The 24,472-nt window shown below is 42.0% G+C and overlaps 1 protein-coding gene across 1 annotated transcript in view; it reads left to right on the top strand.

The window, feature by feature from the left end:
- adcy1a (adenylate cyclase 1a) overlaps window positions 1-24,472 on the top strand; it is a 67,700-nt gene that overhangs the window by 13,685 nt on the left and 29,543 nt on the right. Inside the window, exons 4-5 of the mRNA XM_036521138.1 lie at window positions 927-1,038; window positions 20,330-20,457. Coding sequence (XP_036377031.1) covers window positions 927-1,038; window positions 20,330-20,457 — 240 coding nt within the window. The remainder of the gene's footprint in view (window positions 1-926; window positions 1,039-20,329; window positions 20,458-24,472) is intronic.

Genomic DNA, 24,472 nt, shown 5'->3' on the forward strand with positions numbered 1-24,472 from the left:
CAGCCGTCCTCCCATTTCTGCCCATTGTTTATTGCTACCATGAGCATTTGAATGCGGCTGCTGTTGCAGGCTGAGAGGGAATCACAGGCTGCTTGCATCGTAAGTGAACGCTTAATCTGCCTCTTTTCAATGAAAATTCCATGTGCTGTAGGTGGAAAAGCTCTTTAGATGTGTAATTGTCCGGTGCCAGATGTCAACAGCCCCTACGTGAAACAATGATACCATAATAGACTTTTCAACAGTATTTTCGAACGCGGCACATCCTCACCGGCGTCGGCCCCTGTTTGGGAATGTTAAATCCATTAATGCACTGTGTGCTTGCAATAGATTTTCCAGGGGCCAAAATGGCAGGGGTTAGAATAATGGTTAAAAGGCTTGTTCAGATCATAATGACGGAGGAGGGTAGGTAGGTGTGCATATAGTAGCATTGACAGTGGTCTGCCTAATCGCACCACAACCACATCATGTATCCTGTACAGTCCTCTGTATTCCACATATCCCCTCAACAGAATTGGACACCATTCTTGACCTGTATATATCTTTGAGCAGCATCATGTAGCTGAAATCAAGGAAAAGTACAGAGAAATGCCGATGCTATGCACATTAAAAAGAAACATTCACCTTTTCATGTATGTTGCACCCAGAATATAATCATAATCAAACTTAATGTTTTCTGGTTACAGATGGCAGCCCTTTAAAATATTCACAGTAAATTGAATTGATAACACCTCATTATTTTGACATCTGTGCAACAGAAATGTGGCATTTAACACAATCTTATTAAGATGACATGATCTGGAAAATATGCCTGCTCCTTCCCGTAATTGATTTTAAAGTCACTGCGGATGCATGGACGTGCCTGTTTATTTTGAGAACATGTGAGGGGTTTGACATATTGTTGCACTGTTTTTATTTTCCTCCTGCAGTATCCTGTTTGCAGACATCGTGGGTTTCACGAGCCTGGCCTCCCAGTGCACCGCTCAAGAGCTCGTCAAGTTGCTGAATGAACTCTTTGGAAAGTTTGACGAGCTGGCTACGGTGAGTAATTGATTTTTTTTTCTCCTTTTGAACGCTTGGCTTGGCTACATGATTCCTATTTGCATCCAGCAGTGAGGTCTTTATACCTGTGGCGGCTGAATTATTATTCTGGCTTTTATATGCGTCAGGGTTTCACCTTGACAAAGGGCAGAGAACTGACTGACTGACTGTCTGGTAAATTGTTTGTTTTATTATTATTATGTTTTTTTTTTACCTGCTTATCAGTTAGAGGTTACCGAATTGCCGGATTGGGGTCTTCGCTAGATCAAGGTTAGGGATGGAAGCGGTGTTCACGTTTTACTGCTCTCTCACATGACATTTCGGCGGTAGCTGACATTTGCGAAAAAAGGCTATGTGAGAAAAGAAGGAGAGAGAGAGAAAAAAAACATGCAACACTTGCTAACATTTACATTTGTTTCTCAACGTTAAGGGTGAATCACAGCGGCAAGAGATTTAATCTAGGCCTAAAAACCAGTTTTTCATAGTTGCCAGAGCAGAACAACAGCTGTACCACAGAGCTCCCCACAGTTGCCCGACGTGCAGAAGCTGTACCCAGATCTGAAGTCATTTTTAATGAACTTCCAGCCGAATATTTAATTCACTGATGTAGTTCCTCATGTCCCACTGGACCCTACGGACTGCCTTAATAAGAGAAACCAATATAGGCCTATACCCCTAGTCCTATCTTTGAGATACATGTTTCTTTGACTGTAAACAGCTTTGGCTCTTTTGAGTCTACAGTCATTTTACAGTACATGTTTTGCATACTGCATGCTTAAGGGAAGTGGGCAAAGGGAAGGTCATGTGTTTGGAATTATTACCAATCAGTTGTAAAGTTTAAATTCATAGTGGAATGCTATTGCTGTTGCCAGGCAGGAGTGCTGTTTTTGAGGGCAACTGTTGCTAATTTTGGGCAAGTATCAGGTAATCTCGCTTCCTGATTGCAGTCTAGCTGTGCTGTATCGTGTTGATGACAAACAGCCCTCTGTGTTTGTGGCTATGACATGATTGGGTGCCTCCAAACAGACTGTGTCATCTGATGTGCTTTTGAGCGCACTGCTTCTAAGCTAGAACGTCCTGGCCATAGCTGCTTTCAGTCTGGCTACCACTTTTTCTCAGTCACATTAATTTATTTAAGAACAAAAACCAAAGCCACAGTTGCTTTCCATTTAAACACAACCAATGATTTTTGCTTTGAGACAGTCGGATTTGTATCATTAAAATCGACCTTAAGTGAGCTGTTTTTTCTCTGAAAATGAAAAAAAAAACATCATTGGTAACATTATTTGACATCTGCCCAAAAGGGCTACTGTAGCATTTGAAATTGATTGTTCTGGGTCATTTCCAGCAAGGTAAATTCTGTTGCACAGATTACAAAAATGTGAACAACAAATTTTGCATATTTTTACAATGAGATGATATTGTGAGAACTTTTGCTTCAGTGTCATAGAGTGATTTTTCATTTAATTTTAAAATGCATTCAGAACCTTTTTTATCATGCTCCACTGCTAAGCACAAACAGCTTGAGTATTCATCTCTTGTTGCAGGCTGGAGATCCCCGATCTGAAGGCACATGCAATATTTAATATGATTATGGAAAGGCAGGCATGAGAAACGGATATCAAGATCCTAATCCTTTTTCCTGTTGAATCTCAGCAGAGTGGCTTACGGTACAGTAAGCTACTGTAGCCTTTCTTTGTCCATGTGAGGTAAAAGAGAAAATTAGGAAGCAGGCTGAGATTTCCCTTTTTTGGTAGCTTACAATGCTTTTGACTATGGTAACATCAAACGTCTGAATGTCTTGGCTTTATATGCATGTGCCCATGCCTCAGGGGGCAGGATGAAATTTGTGAGGGGGACTTATACATCACCCCACTGTCACCACCCAACTTCTTCCCCACTGGGCAATTACCTAGTTTGGTGCAATTCCTTGTCGTGTCACTTGTCGAGTTCTAACTTACCAAGGTAAGAATTCGTCAGAAGTCTTGCCGACCAGCTCCTTGTCCTGAAACCTCAAAATTGAACGCGCTACCCGATTCTGGCACGAAAATGCAACGTCTCAGCTATCATAGATGAATTGTTGTGGGCAAACTTTTAATTTGGGAGCCATATAAGTGGTCTCTCTGAGATACAGTATATGGTATTATGAGCATTATATAGGATCTTACCCTTTTGTCCACTGAAGAACAACCTTGATATGTAGTCCCTAGAAAAATGTATGCCCCCCCAAAAAAGTTATGCATCTATAAATCGTTCAAGAATTTTTGAAAATTCCAATGCCAGCAAGGTAAAAGGGTGGGAAATGAAGTCTTGTGGTGCAGGTTTTAAAAGTAAGCATTAGAGTAAGGGGAAAGGGTGAGATGTGGTCTCCCCTCTGAGCCGATGCACACATTGGAAATGTAATGATCACATCTCATCCCAATTTTCATCAAGGCAGGCTGCAGCAGAATTAATGACAGAAATTCTAGACCTCCAGCTGCAATCCTTCCCCCTCCTCCCAAAAACAAGAGCCCTCTTTAGCACCTCTTTGGCACTTGTGGTTTGGGAGCTAATGAGCTTCTTTGTTGGTGGATGAACTGTCTTGACCTGGAATGGTGCTACACGTACATAAAATCTTTGCACTGTTACTATCAAGTTATATCCTTAAAATCTTGTTACCTATTGTTCTCTCTGACTGTTCACCAGCTGCTCTCTCTATTTAAATTATCTCCCCCTGTCTCTCTCCTTCTCTTTTTGCTCTCCTTCTCATAACTGAAAGGTTGCTGGTTCGATTCCCAGATGGGGCACTGCCACTATAATCTTGGGCAAGTTTCTTAACCTACAATTGCCTCAGTAAATATCCAGCTGTATATATGGACACTGTATAAAGATTATATCCTATGTATTTCACTCTGGACAAGAGTGTCTGCTAAATGGCAATAATGTAATGTAATATAATGAACATGCTGGTGCATCACCCAGGTGGGAGCAACAGCCAATGAAAAGAGAGCCCTGAAAGGAGCAATATAAACACAGTCCATCACGAAATGCAATCCATTCCTTCTGTGACATCCACCATCTCCTGTTTTCTTTCACCCATTCTTCTGTCCCTCTTCTTTCATTTTTCTCTCTTCCATCATACTTCTCCCGCAGTTAATTCACTCACGCTTTCCTGTTTTACAATATCATTAGTCATGTGTCCCTGACATCACTGCCTGGCAGCAGAGAGGGTGGCAGCAGATGACTTGCCTTGCGTGTGCAGTGGGCACGTACCGCAGGGGAGGTTGTCTTTCTCCCTCAGACTGCTGCTCCAGACGGGAGGGCTGCTGGTGCCACATGGTGAGCGGGCATGCTCACGCTCACACCCATGCCCGGTCCCTCCGCCACCTGGACGTGCGCGGGAGTCATCACTGCGGGGCAGAAGCGCAGGAGGATGCAGTGTCCCCATATAGCTGCACCCCTGTCTCTCTCCCTGTCTGTCCCTCTTTTTTTTCTCCTGCTGCGGCAAAGACACGAGCAATAGGAGAAATGGGCAGTAAGAAAATGACACACAGACATCAGGAAACAGGTGCGCAGACAGTAGGTAACAGGAGAACGGACGGAAAGGAACAGGTGAACAGACAGTCGGGAATAGGTGAACATGCAGTAGGAAAATGGCAAATAGACAGTTGGAAATAAGCGAACAGACCGTGGGAAAGTGGGGAATAAACAACAGGAAACAGGTGAACAGACAGAATAGAACAGAGGTGCAGACAGTAGGTAACAGGTGAACACACAGAAAGGAATGGGGAGTAGGAAAATGATGAACAGGCATCAGGAAACAGGTTATCAGACAGTAGGTGACAGGTGGTAGGTAACAGGCAAATCGTAAGTAGGTAACTTTCCCGTCTCTAATCGCACTTTATCCTTCTGGGTTCTGTTCTGCTGTATACCTTAAGCCCGCTCTTCTTCGTGTAGAGGTGCCATCGACCTCATGGAGGGGTTCATGTCAGATTGCAGTTTGGGTGCTGATTGCCTTAAAGCTGCAAATAACCTGCTCCAGAGCCCACAGATCATTTGCTCAGTTTTCCCAAAATGGGAGAGGAGTGCCACCTTATCTCCAATGGATTGAACTCTTATTTTCCATTCTCTTTGAAGCACTGTCCAAGCGAAGATTAGAACTGACCCTCTGAGCCCAGTTCGCCTGAGAAAGAATCATTTTTGTGGTGAAATTTGCTATTCATCCAGTGTTATCCCCACAAAAGCAGCTTTAAACAGCTGCCAAATGGCTGAATGGTTGGCTTCCCCCCTGTACATTATTTGTTTGCTTCACAAAAGCCCTCACCCAGGGTGACTAAAGTACTGCTGCATTTTACATTTGTACGACTGGGTATTTACGTAAGCAAATCAAATTAAGTGCCTCTCTCACGGATTCAACAGCAGTGGTCAGTGATTCTGTACAGTATGTGCAACCACTTGGTGAAAAGTCTGTTGCTCTCCACTGCACTGCATGCATATCCTGAATTACTTATTTAGCCTTTTTCTACAGCAGAATTTTTACAGCTATTGTATTCTCTTTAATGGCTGGTTTTTGTCTCTTCTTCTCCCCTGTCAGTTGCCTTGCTCTTTCCACTGCAGAGCCATGGCCTGGTCTTCGTCATTTGATGCTCTTCCGTATTGCCTTTACAGTATCATTTAATCATTAGCTGTAGTTAACCTCCCTGGCTCATATCTCGCTTTGCTCGGCAAGATATCAGTTCTCCTCTTCCACAAAAAATCAGTTTCATTATTTATCTCCTCCTTTTTTCTTTGCCAGGTGTGATTACCTTTGACAAACCAGAATGTCATACTGTGTGCTAATTCTGTGCACACACGCACATACACACGCATGCGGCTTACATGCCTACACACACACGCACGCACGCACGCACACACACACACACACACAGTGTGCAGTGACATTGTGATGTAGTGGTTAGGCAGCTGGGCTTATAACTCAGGAGCTGCAGGTTTGATACCCAAGTGGGACACAGCTGTTGATTGCGTCATTATCAATGTCTAGCTGTAGAGGTGTGGCTGAGGTGTGAAATATGAACTATATGGGCCAAGCTGTATGGGCTTCTGCTAAGCAAACAAAGAAATGAAATGAAAATGCTTACTTTGAATTCTTGCAACTTTCTTCTTTGAGAAAGCTCAGGGCTCATAGTCAGGTTCCCTCTTGAAGAGTATATTTTCTTTGAGTTCTTTTTGAAACAGGCTGCTTACTGGGATGATTACGGGAGAGTGGGGCCCGTCGGCCTGGGTGTTAGTTTGACAGGTTGGGCACTGGCTGCTCAGTTCTTAGAATACTAAGGAACTAATGATTGTTTATGTGCTGTATCTGTTTACCAGCTGCCTTCTCCTACCTGTGCTGTGCTGTGATTGGCTCCCGTGGGTTGTGTGGTGCGGTGGGTGGGTGCTCCCCAGCTGGCATGAAAGGCCGGGTTCTGGAAGTGAGAAAATCACTTCCCCAGAGGCCACTTGATCATTCCCACAAGCAGGCTGGCTGTCAGACAGTCTGCACGTACTGTCACACTGGTGCCAATGGACTTTCTTTTTTTTAAAACGGAAATCATTGCCTATCTGATTGGATGAGGTTTTTTTTTTTTTTTTTTTTTTTTAAATTATGCTTTTATTTATTGAGTTTTTTCAGGTGTCAGTTTAAACAAACCTTATAAAATAACAATTCAAAACAAACATTTTTAATGTATTATAAATATAATACTATAAATTAATTGTTTGAGTATCTCTTCTTGTGTCCCTTGTCTCTCTGGCTCCCAGACAAGGGGTTTGACCCAATTAAAGAAAAAGACAAGTATCTGTCAGTCTCCTCTAATCCAGGATACAGCATTTTCATTTTCATGCCAGCATTTTCATGTTAAGTATTCTACTAGAGCATGGAGGTAGATACATCAATATGTTTAATACATAGTGTGTAATTACAAATGTACATAAAAGAATATATATATATATATATATATATATATATATATATATATATATATATATATATACACATATATATATATGTGTGTGTGTGTGTGTGTGTGTGTGTGTGTATGCTGTAAACATGACTTACTACCAAGACTTACAAGCAAAGCATTTATCAACAATGATAAGTATTCATTATGATTGTCGTGTGCATGTGTGTGCATGTATGTTCATGTGTGCATGTGTATGATTTAGTGTAGGCTGGGAGGGCTGTCTGAACAATCTCCTTTACTTCTAGGTACCTAAATCCAATTTAAACAGCCCTGGGCTCCATTGAGCGCAAACAGAGAACTTAATGGGCTAAAACATTCACACTCTTAATTCACTGTTTAGTGCCTCTGTGACACACTGTACCCTCCCCTATTACAGATAAATCATGTTGGTACAATATACTGCTGCTGCTGATTGCGTACCTCCTAGTATTATACCCAAAAGAGTAATTTAAAAATTAAATGAGCAAAGCAGTTTTCTTGCAACTTCAAGGCAGGAGATACCATCAAATGGTTAAACTCAAACAAGCAGCGCTGATGCCAGAGCCTGGTTCTGGGACTGGTTCTGAGCCAGCAGTGATGCACAGCATGATGCTTCCAGGACAGCGCTTCCAGGTCACTTGGAGAACTCTGATTGCATTGGGCTGGCTGTCTGGACCAGCCCCCACTCTGCCTCAGTCTTGGAGGGTTTCAGTGCCTGCAGGCTTTTGTTCCAAGAGCCAGGTCCTTAACCATCCGATTCATCTAATCATTGTCTTGATTGCATCAACTTTGGTTTCCCTCCAAGTTCTGACATTTTTTTATGGTGGTTTAAAGAGAACTGGAAAGACTGCCAGTCTGTAGCCCTGAACCGTCAAAACATACATCTCAGGAGATGAGAGCCATTGTGCTTGTGTTTTATGTAGAACCGAAGAAGCCGAATGAAAATGCAATAGCCAAAATAAACGCGATACAGTTCTAATATCAATATCCAACTCAAAAAGAGCAGGCGGCAGTTTTTGTTGTCTGCAAAGCAGGTAATTGTAATTATATTTTCCTTCTTCCTTCCTTTATTTTTCCCCTCTAAATCAGTGTTTCTCATCCTCATATCTCATTGTGTTCTGGAACACGGCTTGTTCTGGAAAATTAAAAGTCATGAAATGAAGGAAAGGCCTTTTTCTCGGTCGTAGTTTTGTTTATGCCCACGGCTCATTAAAACAGAGTAGATAAGAATGCAGAGAGTTAAAATGAGACGTGAAGCAAAGCAGAGTGGGATGTCTGTGAGCCGGGCCTATAGATCACTCTTTCAGCGTGCTGGCTCTGACAGAACTACCACGTACAGATCCACGGCCATCCCTGTTACAGCTAAGCGACAGATTTAGCGTTTGTTGCTAAATGAACAAACGCGTAACTGAACAGGTAAATAGCCTGGTAGCACAACGGCAGCATCCTCTCACGAGTCCCTGGTGGGTGTTCACGGGCATTCAGTTCCTTGTCAGAAATCTGTGAAGATCATTGATCTGGGGCTTTTTTTCTTTTTTCGGATTAAGCCGGGAGGGTGGCATCGGGAGAGCCGCCTCATTACGCCGCAGCTAAAGGGAGCACCCGCCACCGCATCTCCTCTCCCTCTCGCTTGCTCCCTGCCTCGCACAGAGATAATTAAAAACACACCAGCAGATTGCGCGTCGTGGCCGGGTGCACGTGACCTGGGATAATCCCCGCTCGGGATCTGAGACGGCATCGAAGCAATCAGCAGAAGCTTAGCTTCGGACGGTGAGAGCACGACAGACGCACATGCTGTATCCCCCCCCCACACACCCTGTCCCCGCCCGCAAACCCCATGCCACCAAGGCTTCTCTCCCGTCTTTATCTGCGTCATCTGGTTGGCGGCCCTGTTAAGAAGTCATACGTGTGGATCACAGCCCGCTGCCAGGATGCAGTAGATGCCACAGGAGGAAGGGATTGCATTTAATGATAGATTGCATTTATATAGCTCCTTTCATGGCCCTCTTTTCATTGGTTGGAGGAACGTGACCCCACCCAAACGAAAGTAACGAGGGTGATGCGCAGTAGCCACTGTGCACCTGCATGTTCATCACATTATTGTCATTTCGCTGACGCTCTTATCAGAAGTGACTTACATATGTTTGAAGTTTTACATGTTATCCATTTATACAGCTGGATATTTACTGAGGCAATTCTGGGTTAAGTACCTTGCCTAAGGGTACAGCAGCAGCGCCTCAGTGGGGAATCGAACCAGTAACCTTTTGGTAGCAAACCCTGCACCTTTCCACTATGCTACACTGCCGCCTGTTCACCATAAATCAGATGGGGTGAGGGGGTGGGGATTCGCATTATCAGAGTGTAGGTGATTGGTACTGTAGAAATGCTAAATGTCTTGTCATCATCAATTGCTTATCAACTGGTAAAAAAAAAATGTCTCAACGTGCAGCAATGATCTTGAAGGGAAACTGTCAATGTTAGTCCTGGAGCACCACAGATGTTTCAGGCTTTTGTTCCACTGGAGCTTTTAATTACATAATTGGATCGGTTACAGTGCTGAATGCAAGTGGCTATGTGCTCAATATACTCTGAATTTAACTATTCAAACTCTGAATCACCTACATTAAATTAGCTTAATGATTGGACAGATTCACCATATCAGGCTGACTGATACGTTTTCTTTGTTCAGCACACATGCACTAAAAATCTTAAACATACAAATGCCATGTGTTGTTATCTGAACATACTGTACCAAGAAGTTCCTGGCCTTTGTGTCAGAGTGAGAGTAATTCTACACACTGATAATAACTGAGGCCCCAGCTTTTCAAATGTCCACTACCCTTATCAGAAGGAGAGGCCAAATGAGAATGAGTTTTCATTGCAAGAAAGAAATACACAGGAAAATTGTGCTGTAGAAGTGTAACTGTAGATCCATTTCTACGAAATATATTCAGCTAAGGCACATTTATGTGTATGTGTGTGTGTATGTGTATGTGTGTGTGTGTGTGTGTGTGTGTGTGTGTGCGTGTGTGGGTGTGTATATGCGTGTGCGCACATGTTTGTGCTTGTGTGTATACGTGCTGGTCTGTTAATGGGTGCGTGGGAGTATGTGTATGTGTGTGTATGTCTGCGTGAGTATCAAACACATTTCTGCTGCTGTCTTTGCCCCAGAGTCAGCCCCACGAGGCTCCTCTTTTTTCTGTCTTTCCGTGTCTGCATCTTGTTTTCCTGTAGACGCTGTGATGCAGGCACTTCCTACTTCCCTGTTTTTCTTTGTGCCTAGATTCAGGGCGAGTGTCTTCAAGGGCTGCATATGCCTGCAGTTTTGTACACATTCCTTTCTCAGTGAATAAAGCTTGTGGAATGACCACTAATGTAGAGCAAGAGATCGAAACCCCCTTCTCAATCTGGTGCTACGATATCATGACACAATTGCACAATGACACTATTGTAGCATTTATTGACATGCGCTCAGATGCGGTCTGAACCCTCATGTAATGTTGTTCAAACTGGCCTTATTATGTGTTTCTGAATTTTTGATTTTTAAGTTGCTCTAGGTGAGAACGTCTGTCAAATGATTACAGGTGAATATAAATGTAAGGTTCCTTCCTGCTTGTTTGACTCTCCGTTGACCCCTCTCAGTCAGAGTTGACCTCATCGGCAGTGAGGGTTAACACGGCCCACGGCATGTGGGTGACCTCTGAGGTCATGGCAGGTGAGAGGCAAGAGAGCGATACCTTGATCTGCCCTCATCTCAGCCACTTCTGACTAACAGATCACATAGAGTGCATTGAAGGATCTATTGATGTCTGTTTATTTTAGATTGAATTTCGCATGCCAGTTGCTCAGGTTAGATGATCAATGGGATATGAGGGTCACTGTCTGCAATAAAGAGGCTCTTTCTCTTGCTACTCTAGCGGTACGGGGGGTGGGGGGGAAACCAGCAGTTCTACATTACATTACATTATTTTCATTTTGAGCCCAAGTTCAAATTTCACAGGGCTGAATCATTCAGATTACATTACATTATTGCCATTTAACAGACATTCTTATCCAGAGTGACTTACATAGGTTCAGACACATTATGCCCATCGAAGCTGGAGGGGCACGTACCCCACCAGATTTTTGATCTGGATTTTTTATATTTTTATTATTATTTATTACTATTATTTTTTTTATAATATGTAGTTATGAGTCCAAAATATTCTTCTAATTATGTCATAGATCATACCTCAAAAAGTCACACACCCCCTTTCCCTATGGTATTGGTTTCTTCCAAAAGTTGCAGGATGAAATCGGTTCGCAAAAGCAGGTACGCACGCCATGTACACAGCACTCTGTTGCGCATCAGTGCTGGAGGAGATGTAGGCTACAGCTTAACGTTGTGTTGCTGAAGTGGTTAGTAGAGCATCAATCCCTTTTTCAAACATGTGAAAATCAAATGAAATTAGGTATACAGACTTAATTGCATTTGAGAAATATAGGCATAGTTTGCTTTGCAGGATGGTTGGCTAGTACCAGCTAAAGTTAGTAGCCATCCCTCAATCCGGTTGTTTAGCCTTCTGGCTTGCTAGCCCATCGTGACTTGTGATAGCATCCCATTTAATATTGGTAAAGGAGAGCTGTGTGATTCTTGTGACAGTGAGCTGATAGTTTTTACCACCACTATCACAGGTTATAGTTAGCAAAACACTGAATTCCATTTGATATCTCCAGGTGAAGATGCAGAGGAAAATCTTGTCATTCTTTAAAAAAAAATAATAGAAAGCCCCAGCCCTGTCCTCATTCAGGAGGTTGATAGTGCAAGAGGTAGGTTATCTTAGGTGAGATTTATAGTGATAGCCTATTTTTCCTTCATGGAAATGTATGCAGATTTAATTGAAAGATTTGTTCCCTCTTTTATATGACCATTTCAGACCAATCAAGGGATGATGATGATGATGATGATGATGATGATCAGGTAGTTAAAGTTGCTGATCTGTGAAGCAGGTAAAGATAAGTGAATAGCTTAATGATGATTCTCACAACAACAACATGATCATGATGATGATAATAATAATAGCTAATAATAATAATAATAATAATAATAATAATAATAGTAATAATAATAATGCTGTCAAAGTACTGTGTAAGAGGCAGTCAATTAGCCTATTTGGTGATAAGGGAGCAAAATGAAATGGTTTGATAAACCACAAAAACAAATTTTAGCACTTATGTAATTATGTAATTAATATGTAATTAATTTTAGCATTATATAAGGAATTTCACATGATTTAATGAAGTTCTTCAAGTCATTGAGGATTCCCCATGTCCCTCCACAAATGTTAATCACAGTCTAAGCAGTGAGATAGAAGGTAACCATGTCAGGGGGAGTCAGGATTGCTCTTTGTGACATAGTTTGATACATGATGTAAACATTCTATTCTACACAGAATTGTTTAATTAAGCATTTTCTACTTTTCAGAGAAAGATGCATATATAATGTAGGAGAGAAATAATTGACATGAAAATCTCTAAATAAATATACAGTATTTACCCTAATATAAAGTGGGGGATTACTGAGCTACGAAAACTGATTTAGTGAAATTTTAAAATAATCCCCCAAAGTCTTTGAATATATATGTCAAATTGCATCATTATGTTCTTTTTTTTCTGGGGAAGGACCCCCATGCCCCTCACTCTAATTGTGCCCCCCCAGAATTTTTGCTTTCATGACGCCCCTGCATAGGTTACACTTTTTACATGTTATCGATTTATACAGCTGGATATTTATTGAGGAAGTTGTGGGTTAAGAACCTTTCCCAAGGATACAACAGCAGTGCCCCCGAGGGGATTTGAGCCAGCAACCTTTGGGTTATGAGGCTTGCTCCTTACCACTATGGCACACTGCGGCCTATGGTCTAGGCTAACAACGCGTTCTGTCTTCCCATTCCATGCCTCTGTGCATATCAGCTCAGAGGTAGCGAAGGGGAGAGCAGCCAAGCGCAGATTAATTGAAGTGTATGCCTTGTCTCTTCATCGGTTTCATCGGGATGGCGTGAAATCTCGAAAGGAATTCCCTCCTCCCTAACAAGCGCTTGGTGGTAGTTCAAGTTATTTGGCTCCTAATGTGACACGAGTCTCATCGTGTGCTCCCATACATCATTCTGCCTACCTCACTCTGTTTCCCTCACAATTTCCATGCTAATCAGCCGCTCCAGCAAACACTCCAGGGTGCCTGTTACCATAACAGGAATACTGTATTTTAGGCAAGGTGTGCCAGGGTGTAGGGTTTTGAGCATCAGGGTCAACCTAACCCATTAGTACTGTTGAGCTGAACCCTTGAGAAACACTTACCCTCCATTATTGTGGTAGCTCCAGTTGCCTACATGAGTTAGAGAGGGTGTAAGCTGTGGCAGAAGCTGCATTTCAAGCCTGTCCAGATGAGGTTTACTGCGCATATAATATGACAGCAATGGTCATTGTTTTAACAGTGAATCAGGGCTTCCATGGGTTTAGTATACTGAATACAGGGAAGTACATTGAGCAACACATTGTAAGTGCAAGTTGTATGCTTTTTATTTTTGATAGTCTGTTTATTATATGATTTCGCATAACAATCAAAATAATACAGCACTTGCTTATTTGCTACTCAAAAGTAAGTATGGTGTGTTGAGAAAAATCCATTTAGTGTACATTTATAATGCTTTCTTAACATCCAGTACGCACTCATATGTACACATATGTCCTTGTATATGGGATGATGTCACATATTGGTTTGGTGCCATATGCACTGGTTTACTGGCACAAGTCTTGATTTGATTTGCATATCTCTTGGTTTACTCGGGCTATGGTGAGCTTGATTGTTACACCTGTTGATCTGACTGACGAAAATAATGGCCTGACATATATTTAATTGCTGGTGTGGACTATGATGAGAATGAAATTGGACCTAGGAGTCACCTAACTGTGACAAATAGTATACCAATAGTATACCAACTTCAATAAAATATGATGGTTCGATACAATCTGTGTCTAATTTATATGCTCTAATCATTTACTATATTAAGACTTTATAAAAAATGGGTTTTAAGCATACATCTTTCTTTACTGGAGGGGTGGAGGGGATCAGCGTGGTTGTAGGTTAAGGATTACAATAGTCCCATACAGGTAAATAACAGTAAAACATGGTAATTGTCAACCTGTTTGTTAAAGAGAATGTTAAATGATGTTTAAGGGAAAACATTTAAAATACAACCTTGATAATGAAAGTTGAGCCCTGCTCTGAACCTGGTTCTTGTCAGGAATAGCGGCATTGGTGAATACTATCCACTTTATCAGCAGAACATAGCCCTCTGGGTGTTAAGCTAAACATTTTCCCATGTTTAGCTTACCCTGGAAGAACATTATAATTCTTTTTCAAACAAAAATGAAAAAAGAAAGAAAGATTCAAATCATATTACAAGATAATTAGTCTAGCTGTGGGTCTTACAGCATAAAATATGAATACATGCTATTTTTAAAAGTCTTCTTTAAAGGTAAGGTAATAAGGTAATAAGTTCATTTATTTATGGTGCTTAATCAAGAAAGCAAAAGTGATGGATACATTACTCTCAATGAAAAGTTTTCCTTAGCATAGGGCCTCTCCTTTGTGATCTCGCCTGCCAGGCTATTCAGAAACATTGTAAGATGAACCTGATCCTTTTGCACCGTTTTACTCCTGACACCTTGGCCTCCCTTCCTGTACCTCCAGAGCCCTTTAGCTCATTCCGAATTCTGCTACTTGGCTGGTCTTCAACCTTCCAGAGTTTACCCGTGTCTGATCTCTCTGTCTTCCTTCACTGGCCTCCACTTACTGCTTGCATAAAACTCAAAAGCCCTGGTGCTTGCCTGTCAGACAGCCAAGCGAAAGATCTCCTTCCTCACTTTCAGACCTTATATCCTTGCACATGCTCCACACTTGAAAACCTCTGGTCCTCTGGTTGACCCACACAGCTGTTGCCTCATATCCTCAACTCAACCCCCCAGCCCCCCCCCCCCCCTTGTACTTTGCCCCCCTAGTGGTGGAATGTGAAAACTGTCTGTGGAATCGCTCCACTGATGCTGCCTTAAAAATGCACCTGTTCAGTGTTCACTTTTGTGTTTGCTCCCAGAACATGGACACATCCCATACCTCATGCCCAGTCAGATTTCTGTCAGTCAAATTGGATATAATGTAATGTTGCGCTAAAACATCACTGGTAGGCATCAGGAGTATGATAGTATGACACAAGGTAACATTGTTGACCGGCATGTGGACGCTTAGATATAAGGCAATATAACTGTTATAGATCATTATTAGACTCTTAAGTGCACGTCAGTATGATGTAGGTTCAGTATGTTGCTCATGATAATAATTGCTCGCTACCATGTATGCTGATACAGTTATTATGGTACATTATGTTACTGTCAATCTGAAGCTGCTTGACTGCATTGCCAGCCATTTTGTGTCATTAATGTTGTTCCTCCTCCTTTGACTTGCATTTTAATGAACCTTGCTATGATGACCCATGCTCTGGACAAGAGCATTTTCCAAATTGATTATTAAAAGAGATATTAAAAACAACAAGCACAACAACAACAATGATAATCATCATCATCATCATCTTCGTTGTCATCATCAAAATGTTTGATTGATTAAGTTGATGATTATATACATATATACAACACATATACAACATATATATGATGTATATATTTGCAGGTGCAATTCCACTATACTTACACTCTACTTAGATGCCAATGACACTACACTGTGGTTGCACTGTCTGTCTGAGAAATTGCCATTCTTTATCATTTCAGGCCAAGTTTGAGGCTTTCACTGCTGCCATTGAACCCCTTAAATCTTGATAGCTGTGAGATCATTACAAGAAGATTTATGGCATCAGGGTTGTGGTTGTTGCCAAGTGTGGGTGACACTGTGACAAGGAAGCTTAGAGCTTTTCCCATTTGGGGGGAGGGGGGTTGTTATTGAGGGCACTGGGAGATCCGATTCACTCTTGCTGGTGGTGTGCTCTGAGGGTAACCCGGAATGGTAACCTGGTGGTGGGTGTTAATAGCACCGGCAATAGCCCCCACGGTCGCCCAGCAAAGTTGTCTGAAACAGAGAGTGTTTGGGAGGGACCATTGTAGCCTTGGCAGTGACATGATGTGGGAAGACAGCCCGCTGAGTGGAATGGGCTGTGGGCCGGAGAGATTAACCCAGTTTATCTACAAAAAAATGTGGAGAGCTGGCTGGCACCCAAACGGGGAAATGGGGACGACAAAATGTTTGGCTTTGTATGGATCTGATGCGTGTTTCTAATCCCTTCTCTAGTGACCAGTGACATCATAACAATTGTGGGTTTTTTCCCCATAAAGCTTGTCTGCATGTCTGTGTGTGTGTGTATGTGTGTGTATGCAAGCATGTCTGTGTGTGTGTGTACGTGTGTATATGTGAGTGTGTATGTGAGCATGTCTCTGTGTGCATGTGTGTGTGTGCGTGCGTGTGTGTGTGTGTTTGTGTGTGCATGCATGTGCATGTGTGTGTGGGTGTGCATGCAAGCATGTCTGTGTGTGTGTGGGGACTGGGGGGGAGGAGTGTGTGTGTGTCTGCGTGTGCATTTTCTCTGATTCCACAGTTTGAATGCTTAATACTTTGCAGTATTTATGGCTATGAAACCATTATCCAACATTGCCTCCTGACCTGCAGTGAAAAAAATTGCCGATTGCATTTAAAGTGGGACTACACAGACTGTGCACCATTAGTAAGCATTTCTGGACAATCATACCAGCTGTTGTGATTTTGGTGGGATTTCTTTTGATTGTAGACAGTTTATGCCTCTTAATATATGCATGAATGCATATAAATGGGGTTATATGGCACTTATAGCTTAAATATTTTCTCCAGTCTTTTTATCTCACCATAAAATTAATAACATTTGCTTACTCTCCATCATGCAACAGAAATGGGTGATGATATCAATTATCCATTTATGAAACACTACCATCTATTAATGTTAGTAAAATCTGTCATTTTATAGTGTCCGTTGATGCTATTTACTGCCTATAAATGACTCATAAATGGTCATGGATCATCTGTTAACATCATGAAGCATTAACATATTTGTTGTGCAGTACCTTTGCTAAAGTCAGTTTTGAAGGGTGAGCAATGTCTATTTTTGGAGAGGTGCTACAGTATGCTTTAATAATTCTTTAATAATATCATACTCAATGGATATTTAATGGTACTTTAATATAATTATTAATAATATATTAATATAAAGTGGCACAAAGAAATGCATTAATGCCAGTGTCATGCCCAAACATATGGTCTGTATTGTGTTGCTGCATCTGAATGTCAGGCAATTCTCATGTCTGCACTGGCATGACTGAAAATCCAAGCCAGCCTCCAGACATTTGAAGATCTGAATGCTGATTTCAGGAAAATAGTGTGGGAAATAAATTGCCAAATTATACTGTGAAACACATTGATTCATTTTTTCTCTTTTTGTCATCTCCTTTTTGCGTAATGTGAAACAGTGGGGAATAGATCTATTATGGGATAGCTGTTGTTTTGTTCTCAATCAGCTCCCTCCTCGCCAGTCAATCAAAGGTCAGCGTGTCTAGCTGCTGAGTATTGACCGAACCACTTCTCACTCTGTTATGGGGTTTATCTCTTTCATTTGAAAGCTTTACAATGTATCGAGGCTGTGGGACAACCTGTTTTTTTTTTTAGTAATACCTTTGCTTGATTGACATACAGTGCTGCTTTTGCTGTCAGTGGTGGATAAACTGTTAGGGGAGAGGAGCGGAGATGTGTGAGGTGTTTGATGGATCGCCAGCACCCATGTTAAGTCCTGTGTGGGGCCTTTTTTGGCAGCACTGTGAGCGCAATACACAAACGCAAATGATCTGTCATACCCTCAGCTCCCTCAAGAGCTAAAGGTAACATGAGGCACTTTTTTTGCTCACATCCCCCCATACACGCACTGTATGTCACTAGTAAGTCTTTTCCCACAAACCCCATTTATCCATGCATTTGTCTTTAATATTACAGACTGTTTTTTCACTCATGTTTTCATTTTTTTAATTGCATAAGAAACGAATTACTGTATGTTTCAGGCTGGGACTGTACTAATGTTTTGGGATGGAGCTAATTATTGAAATTTGCTTTCCCCCACTCTCCCAGCAAGGAATCTCTCAGCAATTAGAGGGGGGAGGAGGATATTGGACTTTTTTTTCTTTTTGTAAGAACCAGGACTTCCACTATTACATTTAATAGTGGGTGGCAGTGTAGGATAGTGGTAAGGAACAGGGCTTGTAACCGAAAGGCTGCTGGTTTGATTCCCTGCCAGGGCACTACTTTTGTACCCTTGGGCGAGGTACTTAACCCACAATTGCCTCAGTAAATATCCAGCTGTATAAATGGGTAACATGTAAAAACTGTAACCCATGTATGTCACTCAGGATAAGAGCATCTGCTGAATGACAAAAATATAATATAAAAATGTAATGTACATTTACGGTATACTACAGTCTTTCACTGGTTTATCTTGAATTGGACATCTCCCATGAAGAGAGTGTCATATTTTAGTACACACCCAGTGTGTTGGTATTACATGTTATTAAAAAGACAAACACAAGCTTGCGATTCCTTGGTATATTGGGCTACATGATAAGTACCATGTAAATTCTCACGCATGCTCATAGTGCACCATCAGAGTCGACAGTGAGCCCACAGTTGGCACGTATAACTGCTTCACGGAGCTCACCAACACACCAGGTTCCGTCTGAATGTCTGTCTTTCATACGCGGCTGGTGCTGCATCTGCAGGAGAGGACAGGAAGAGATAAGAGTCTCATTAACATCAGTGACTGCGCTGAAGCGCTGCCAGTCCCTGCCTTTGAGATGACAGCAGTTTGGTGAGGAGCACTGCAACAAAGTCGACAATTAACATTAAGCAATTAGCATACAGTTTTTCCACTGGAGAAGTCTTAGTACATTAGAGGCTTTTCAAACACAGTGGGCATGTTTGTATATGCACACATACACATACGTGCACACACGCGCGCCCGAACACCCCCACACACACAAACACACATGCAAACACACATGCATGTGCACACACACACACACACACACACACACACACACACACACACATGCACATGCAAGTGCACACACAAATGCACACACACACGCACGCAAGTGCACACACACACTCATTCAAACACACGTACATACACACACACACACACATTCTCTATTTGCTGCACTGTGCCTGCTGCAGTCTGGGTTATAATGAAGCACGCTTCTGCCTCTCGGCTCCTCCCCCGCCAGTGACTGGTGCTGCCGCTAGCCGAAAGGCAGCGCTCCCTGTCTCCTCTCATCTGCACCCCTCACTGTACCACTGCCAAGCATGCCGCTGCTCCTTCCCCATCAATCACTGTTCCCAGATCAGAGTCTGGCTTCTCTCTCTGTAGCTGCAGGCTAAAACATGTTTCATGGGAGTGCCATTTTGCGCTCTACGTTGGCCTTTCCATTGTTAATAAATGAGCGTGAGATTTTAATGTGCTTCGGCAAAAAAAAAGGAAAGAAAAAGAAAAAGAAGGAGGCTTGCCTTCCTGTGAAACACGTGGGAGGGATTCTACTTCAAGACTGTGTCACGACATTTCAGTGTGATGCTGACTCTGACATGCACAGAGCCACGCATGCACACCCACTCAGTTGCTTGGCCGCTCGCTCGATCTCTCGCTCACAAACAGACTCACTTGTACTTTACACACACCTGCTCGCTCATTCGCTCCCTTGCTCGCTCATTCACTCACTCACTCACTCACTCACTCACTCACTCATTCACTCACTCACTCACTCATTCACTCACTCACTCACTCATTCACTCACTCACTCACTCACTCACTCATTCACTCACTCACTCACTCATTCACTCACTCATTCACTCACTCACTCACTCACTCGCTCATTCAACTGCTCACTCACACACTTGCAGTAAATGTTAGCGACACAGTTGTTAAATGTGACATACAGCAAAAGCCTTCTACAAGATTGGACTAAATGAAGTCAATAATTGATGAAAGTCTGAAAATGATTTGTTGTCATTGCAAATGGTCGCTTGAAGGGAACACAACAAGGGGTCCAAACTTTAACCGATAAGGTGTGGTTGGTTCATAAGTTCTCCCACACTCTCACTTGCATTTTATCACACCACCACTGTAATATTTCAAGTTTTTTTTCTTTCTCTCTGGCACAAAACATCTCAGTTAACATTCCTAAGGGTGCAATCCCATAATTCCCCTCTCTTTGACTGACAGGAGAACCACTGCAGGCGTATCAAGATCCTGGGAGACTGTTACTACTGCGTTTCTGGCCTAACCCAGCCCAAGACCGACCACGCCCACTGCTGTGTGGAGATGGGCCTGGACATGATTGATACCATCACGTGAGTGACAGTGTGGAAGTTCTGTGTGTGCAATGTTTCCTCTGTGCTCGGAATTGTTTTTTTTTCCCCACCTGTCATTATTCTCAGATTCGGAGCTTTAGCCTTAGCAACACTTAGCAACACTTCCGGTGGATGAAAGTCAATTGCTAATTTCGCTGCAGTCGATAGGCGTAAGTTTGATTTATTGCGTTTCTCTGTTCCCTTGTGAAATGGAAGACTTTGCTGTGCGCTTGGTTGCACAAAGCGCAACATGACAGAGGACAAGAGGATCACCGTGGAAGCAGTCCCTTATTGGGCACATACGGAGAGTCTACGCTAACATGACGCTAGGCATGCTGTAGTTAGGCTTAAAATACAAAGCATTCTTGATGCACTAGCTTAAATGTTGATGCATAACCATTTTCCCCTGTGCATATTCAGAAAAACATCTTTATTTCACCTGTTGAATATCACAGATACCCCTACATTTCCAGACATATTGTGAGATGAGGAAAACTGTACATGTCGTGTTGGATCTGACCTCTTTTTCATCCTTATTTCAGAAACCATGGCACTATATAAAATGCTTGTTGCCATGTGGATGGAAAGACAACCCCTCTCCCACACTGGCTGGCACACAGCAAGAGGAGAGCAGAAAGACAATGAAGTACAGATTAGTTTTAAGCAAATATGTTTGATATCTCTGGAGAGAATCAACTCTGAGGGTCTGCATTTTTGCTGGTTCGATTAACCACTGGGGCTCTGCTGCTGTACCCTTGGGCAAGGTACTTAACCTACAATTGCCTCAGTAAACATCCAGCTGTATAAATGGATAACATGCAAAAAGTGTAACCTATGCAAGTCACTCTAGATAACAGCATCTGCTAAATGAAAATGTAATGTAATGTAATCTGAACAGTTCAGCCCCATGGAATTTGAACCTGGGTTCAAAACAAGCTGCTTGGAAGTGCTGGCTTCATTGCAGTTCATATGTCAAAGAATGCTTAGTGTAGCATACATGGGATTCTTTAACAATCACCCTTTTGTGTTGTAAAGATATTATTGTCATACCAAGCAGGCAGGGAGCAAAGAGAGAGAAGCGAACAGCGAACACAAAGAGACCCCATTCTGAATGATCTGGGATCTATTCAAAGTGATGCTTTTTTTCCTCTGCTGGTATTGACGACAATGTTAATTAGAATAGAGGCCCTTTCTCAGCCAGCCCATTCAGAACACTGCAGGGTTAATTACCAAACGCTCTGTTAAATAAACAACCAGGAGTCATCCAATTTGGCAAACGTTTCCATCCCAGAGCCAGCGGTGGGGGCAAAGTAATTGAACAACTCCCCAAATCTCAGATCACAGAGGCTTGGATATTGTGAGGCTGTGGAAGGCCGGATTGACGCGCAGTCCAAATAAAAAAGAAGGAAAAAAAAGAAACAGAACAGCAATGAAAAAAAAAACAAAAGAGAGCAAGAGTGAAGCTCGTTGCGGGGAAGATCAGACGACAACCCAGCAGCTCTGTAAATCACTTTCCTAGTGCCAAATCCACTATCTCCCCCATCTAATTGCATCTCAGCCACAGGAGAGGAGCTGAAATAAAGTCACTGTAATTGGTGAATCGATAACGAATGCCTTCACCACGGAGAGGAAGCCTTGCAATAAAAAAAAAATCATTGCCGCCTCCTTTCTTGCTGCTTCATCATATTTTGCTTCTACAGCTTTTTGTAACACGCTTGATTAAAATATTGGGCTAATGGGATACATAATTCAGCAAAATATTATGTCTGAAGGAAAGCATTATGGATGGAAAGAATAGGAATATTATGTTACTATATAATATTGCCATAATGTTTTGCTAAATATTAACAGTTTGGAGATATGTTGATTGAGTCTGACAGAGAGTGCGGTTTGTCTGTCAGCGCAGCTTGAATTTACCAACCTGGTCTCATAGGCCAAACATCAATATTTAACGTTTTTCCTGGGTGAGGGAAACATCAATATGAGCTGTTTTGGGATTACATCACACATCAATATTATACCTTCCAAATAAAAAAGGCGTCAAGGTTCGAGCATGTGATGTTAGAGCTTTAATGCAGAAACACTATGGACTATGCCAGCCTAACACCCCACTTAAATAAGGAAATCTTGTTAAGATAAATTTAGCTTGTGTCATTGTAAACTGTAATTTACAATTTTTGTCAGTTGCTTGGGCATATTTCCTAAAACATTATTCTGTGTTCTTAAGACAGTTAACACAACAAAATAGACACAAAATAGAATAAATGTTTTCAAATCATTTCTACCCAAACACTCTTCATACCCTGGTGGAATTTGTGTAATGAGACATGTTACCCACACCTCTTCTTTTGCACTGGAATAAGGCATTTGCAGGTTCGTGCATCAAATCACAGGTGGCTGTGCGGAAAATGACAAGAAAGGAAAATCTTGTTTAGTCAGCACCCACTTCCTCGGCTTCTATCACGCCACCTCTGTCAGGCCGCGTCTACATCACAGAGATTGTTCTCTCTGGCCAGACACCTTGAGGAGCATAGCATTGTGCATAGCAGATTCACCCAGGGTGAGTGACCACAGTGATGTCTTCACATGCCTTTTTCCCAGAGCCCAGAGAAGTACAGCCTGCTCAGGGGGATTGTGGTCATAAACCGCCCAGAGCTTGGAGGAAAAAAAAAAAAAAGAAACTCGTCTACAGAGTTCAGGAAGGGAGAATAAAGTGGGAGGAACACCAAAGAGGTTTGTGTGTGACCTTTAAACCAATCACAGACCAGAGTCGAGTGGTTACTCTTGTTTGAAGGGATGTATGCTCTTCCTCTAGTGCTTCCAGCCATTCCAGAGTCCCCCCCAGCGCCCTCACCCCTTAAAGTGTGTCCGTTTCCCTCCAGCAAACATGAGCTCACCTGTTGTCCCTTTTATTCATTGCTCATTCAACTTGAATAGACACTCTTCTGTTCTTTTGTGCTGGAAGTCACTCTGGATGAGAGCATCTGCTAAATGAATGAAAAGTAATATGTAATGTTTTGTTATGTTGTATGTTTTGTTATGTTATGTAAGGTTTTATTAATGCATGAATTAAGCAATTTGATACTTCAGAGCATATGAGTTCATTGTAGAGTTAGGAAACTGTAATTGAAAAGTCTTGAAAAATGAAGATTTGTGTTTAGTGTTTTGCTAACTCAGCTGTCACTGGAAGTGCAAAATGTGTGAAAATGAGTTTTTTGCCTTTAAAATATGGACTTAATTTGCAAATTCTGATATTGGTGACCATAGTTTCAGTTACTGTACAAAAGTGATTGGGAAAACTATATTAATATGATATTATCTAATATTATATGCTAATATTATTATATACCTATTATATACACTATTGCACAATGATCACTAATGTACCAGCCTTTTAACATGACATTACATTCACATTTAGTCATTTATCAGATTAAACAATATGTTGATCAGCTTGAATATGTGGAGTGACAGAGTAGGGCAGGTTATACCGTTTAACTTTGCAGCAATCACACTGGATGAACTTCATACATTGTTGTTTGGCCTATGAGACCAGATTGGAATTGAAGGGGTCACAGGGAGTGATGCCATCCTGACAGTGCAAACAATGATATAGCTTGCTGGTGTTACTGTCAGATTTTTTTGCTCCACAAGCAGTGAAATCAAACTATTACCATTCTTGATCTGCTGGAACGGATTGCCATTTGGTCCTGTCAGACTGCATACGTGGCGAAAGGGCACAGACTGAATATTTACACAGCTGTGGACGGCTCTTGTTTGAATATCATCAAGGAAGTATACCAGGACGGTGCGCCGAAAAGGTCAAATGCTGAGAGACTATTTCTGGCGCAACGTAAATGAGTACATCCAACTCCCTTACAATAACAGTCAGGAAGGACTATCATTTCAGCTAGAATTTATAGATCAGTGGTAGCAATTACAACCATGCAGAAAGAGAGCTACGTATAGCGTGCATTGCTCGTTAAGTGTTGTGGAACATTATGCCGTGTTTGCT

The sequence above is a fragment of the Megalops cyprinoides genome, chromosome 2, assembly GCF_013368585.1.
Source record: "Megalops cyprinoides isolate fMegCyp1 chromosome 2, fMegCyp1.pri, whole genome shotgun sequence".
NCBI classification, from domain to species: Eukaryota; Metazoa; Chordata; class Actinopteri; order Elopiformes; family Megalopidae; genus Megalops; species Megalops cyprinoides.